Source organism: Pinus tabuliformis, chromosome 9 (assembly GCF_031772625.1).
Source record: "Pinus tabuliformis cultivar Carrire ecotype Pingquan chromosome 9, CPIR1, whole genome shotgun sequence".
NCBI classification, from domain to species: domain Eukaryota; kingdom Viridiplantae; phylum Streptophyta; class Pinopsida; order Pinales; family Pinaceae; genus Pinus; species Pinus tabuliformis.
Genome location: NC_142307.1, coordinates 566721623 through 566725568, shown reverse-complemented (window position 1 = coordinate 566725568; position 3946 = coordinate 566721623). Strand labels below are relative to the sequence as shown.

Here is a 3946-nt window from a genome sequence, read left to right as displayed (position 1 = left end):
AAAATTTAAAGGCTACTGATTCGAACAAACCTCACCAATGTGCATGACATGACGGCTGGGGCGGATGGCTTTCGCTCCCCCCAGCCGGGATCGATTCCTGCAGCTGTGTTTCGCTGAGGACCCCATGAAGGATATTTGGTCATCTGCTGGCTTCGGCCTTATGAAGGATATTTGTAACGGCTTCGGCCATATGTTGTAAAAATCTGCTGGCTTCGGCCATATGCTGTAATATCTGCTGGCCTCGGCCATATGTTGATTTTCTCTCTGAAAAAAAAACCCTTACCAAGAAATTCCAGAAAGAATTTAAAACGTGTAACCATTAAACTATAGCTTTGTTTACATTTTAACGTAAATGTGTAAAATGCGTTTGTCAGAATTATACAAGGCTCAATTCACTTTGGGATAGTTTTAATACCACAGGTGGCTCCTACTTCAACCTCAACCCCTTCTATCACTGTTACAGAATTCCATTAACCCGGTTATCTAATGGAGATTAAATCCCAACTGATGGAGTTAAATGCCACCTGATCGACAACACAATTCATGAATACATTTGTATAGCTATTAGTTAAATAAATGATTAAATTTCATATATAGCCAAGCCGCGGTGGTACAATGAAATACTGGGATATGTGTCTTCTATCAGAGAAAGCCCCATGAAGTGCCGAATCCATGGATCTATCTGTGGGCGTGTCCCGTTGAAGTATTTTGATGTGAAACTAAAAGATAAACCCTCTTTTCAGGCAACATCATTCGAGGAAGTTTTACAGGTCTTTTTCTCGGCCTATTTAGAAGGTCCAACGCTCACCAAATCTGCGGATCCAATTTTTCTGAGACTAGCCGTCAAGCCCACAGGATCTGCGTTTCCAATTACAGTGACCTTATTATCCTTCTCGTCAAACGCTATAGAGTCAACGCCTGCAATATAGCCACAGACCTGCTAGAATTTAGTACAAATAATTTCATCTTTATAATTTAAAAGTTAAAACCCCTCACCTTTAGCCATATGATAAACTATTATAATTTTAAAGTTATAGTTAAGTCACACGTTAAAAAAAAATTGAAAACCCCTCACCTTTAGCCATATGATAAACTATTATAATTTTAAAGTTATAGTTAAGTCACACGTTAAAAAAAATTGGTGTTTGAGATTTCTTTATGTGTAAAATAAAAAATTTGCAATGATTAACTATTAAAAATATATACATATTCTACTTTTTCTGGTTTTAAACCCCTTTAAAACTAAAATTGTAACCTCTTAAAAAAATACATACTCTTAACCATTAACTTACTCACTATATAAAACCATGCTCTAAATTAAAAACAAAACAATGCTCTAAATTAAAACCAGGCTTTACCTTCAATCCCTGCAACGGTTTTCATGACCTTCCGTTTGCATTTTTCGCAGTTTAAGCCCACCTTCAACACGATTTTCTGCACAATCACAGAGATAATTCACTTCCCATAACCATTTGAAAAATAAAATGACACAACAATAACCGATGGCGTACCTTGGACATCTTTGACAGCTGCCGAAAAGTAATAATCTTGGAGACCTTTGGATGAATCTGCTCTTCTTTCACAATACTGCCGACCAGGAGGACCCAATAGATTAATCACAGCATAGGAAACGCCGACTGTATGTTAACAGGCCCTTGATATTCTGCAATCGCACTGGTTAAAGGGCGAGGAGGGGTTTGGGGTTTTATCCTCACTCACTCTTCCTGAAGCCTCTGGAACCCCCAATGATGTAAGTGTTGCCCGTGTAAAACGAGTCGAGTCAGCGACCATGGGAACTTCGGAAGCACTTCCACGAAGTTGGACCGCGAGTTCGCAACAACGGGAGACCTGAGAGACTCAGACCACAGACTGTGCGTTCCGGTCAATTTCTTGCATTTTAAGAGTCGCTCCTTATTTCTTGGAAACTGCGTTTACCAACGTTTTCGCAAATTTTTTAACAGGCCTGTGAACTTATTGGGTTTGAAGAGTCGCTACATATTTGTCGGCAAGTGTGTTTACCAATGCTTTCGGAGTCGCTCCAATTTTCTCCGAAAGTGTGTTTAACAATGTTTTGGGGGTCTCCCCATATTTCTCGGGAAGTGTGTACCAATGTTTTGGAAGTTTAATGAGTTTCAAATTTTTCTTTAGAAATTCTAATAGAATTTCTAAGTAGGAAATTTTGATTATAGTTGTTAAGTTTTAAGGTTTTGGGTATCTCAAATATTTTTGACGCTGCTGAATTCATTTCTATTATCAAAAACAGGATTCAAACATTTATTTTATCAGATTTATGGAGAAAATAATGGTTGGATTCAGGTGATTAGTCAAGGAAAATTTGCTACCTCAATAGACAACAATTTCTGCCGGACAGCTTTTTGATTGGAATTCAACAATTTAAAAAAGAAAATTCCAATTTCTGCCAGAGGGTTTTTTGATTGGAATTCAACAATTTAAAGAAGAAAATTCTTATTGTTAGTATTTGAATAATTTTTTGATGGTGGAAATAGATTCAGCACCCTCAAAAACCCTTGGTACCCAAAATCCTAAAGTTTGACAGAAATTACCAGAATTTCCAAAAAAATCTATCAAATTTTTGTCAAAATCTTGCAGGAATTTCCATTATTTTGTGGGGCAAATTGTGGCCTTGTTAGACTACTCTTATGGTAAACACCAACTACCACTTACCTTGAAATTCCATGGTTTGTGTTGAAAGGTTGTTGAATTTATTAAAACAGAGAAATCTATATTATTAAAGCCATTTTCTAATAAGGTGACAATTTTGTTGGGAAAACAAATTTCTATTGGTTATTTGGAGATTTTTTTTTTCAAGAAATATGACAATGAGAGTGTTGGAATCCTCTAGATTCAGCACCATCAAAAATCCTTAAAACCCCAAAATCCCAGAACTCCACCATTGTAGCCTAAAATTCAAAAAATTTCACTCAAATTTCATCAAAATCATATCAACTTTTTCATTATTTTCTAACCTCCTTAAACTATTCTATTTTTAAATATCCATGAATATAAAATCTTACAATTTCATAGTATAAATCTCCTACATTATTTTCATCTTATTTAGGATATATAATTTTAATGAAATTTTAAATATTAAGAAACTATAACTTAAAAAAATATATTATTACATTTTCATTGAATATATATATATATATTCAACTATTTAATATTAACATAGCCACTTCATTTGTATTCATGATTAGCGTTGATACATAGTGATAGTGAGAGAAATCACGATATTTAGAAAATTTATACTTCCTCTCCTTACGGGTGTGCTCATGCTAGTTGATAATAATAGTGAGAGAATTTATGCCTATTTTTTGATTTGTTATTTGATTTTTGAAATAGTATTTTTATAAGTAAAATGTGAAAAGTTTAACAATTTAATAATGATAAATATATAAGGTAGAAGAAGTAAATATTTATTTATAAAAAATAAAGGATTAAATTATATAAATATTTTTAATTTTTGATAATTTAATTTAATTAAATAATTTTTTTTTAATTTTTTTCTCAAATTTATTAGAAATTTTAAGAATCATAAATTTAAATTATTTAATTTGTATAAAAGTTTTACAGGATGTTAAATTTATTTATGTCTCTAAAAATTCATTTAAAAAATCAAAAAATCACAATAAGTGATTGGAGATTTTCATAGTTATTCATATTGTGATGGAGATTTCCGGAATTAATTTGTATAACCATCCAACATTAAACGGATCAAATTCATTACACATATTAATTCCAAAAATCTCTATCACAAAAAATCACAATCTCACTAAAAATTATATCTTAAATTTCAACTTAAAAATTATTTAACCAACTTCACCATTTTTAATTCTTCACCATTTTTAATTAAAAATTATAACTTCTAAATACCAGTTCTAATAAAAGGATATGTATAAATGTAACGGGATATTAAAGACAAAAG

General features: G+C 32.3%; 1 protein-coding gene across 1 annotated transcript; it reads right to left on the bottom strand.

Annotated features, from left to right (window-relative positions):
• Positions 1 to 562: 562 nt before the first annotated feature.
• LOC149149794 (heavy metal-associated isoprenylated plant protein 39-like) lies at positions 563 to 1929 on the bottom strand. Its single transcript, XM_089439386.1, has 3 exons — positions 1512 to 1929; positions 1359 to 1434; positions 563 to 918 (listed from the first exon to the last, which is right to left on the bottom strand). Exons 1-3 carry the CDS (start codon positions 1518 to 1520, stop codon positions 785 to 787), a joined length of 219 nt encoding a protein of 72 aa, XP_089295512.1. The 5' UTR covers positions 1521 to 1929; the 3' UTR covers positions 563 to 784.
• Between the last annotated feature and the right edge of the window lie 2017 nt (positions 1930 to 3946).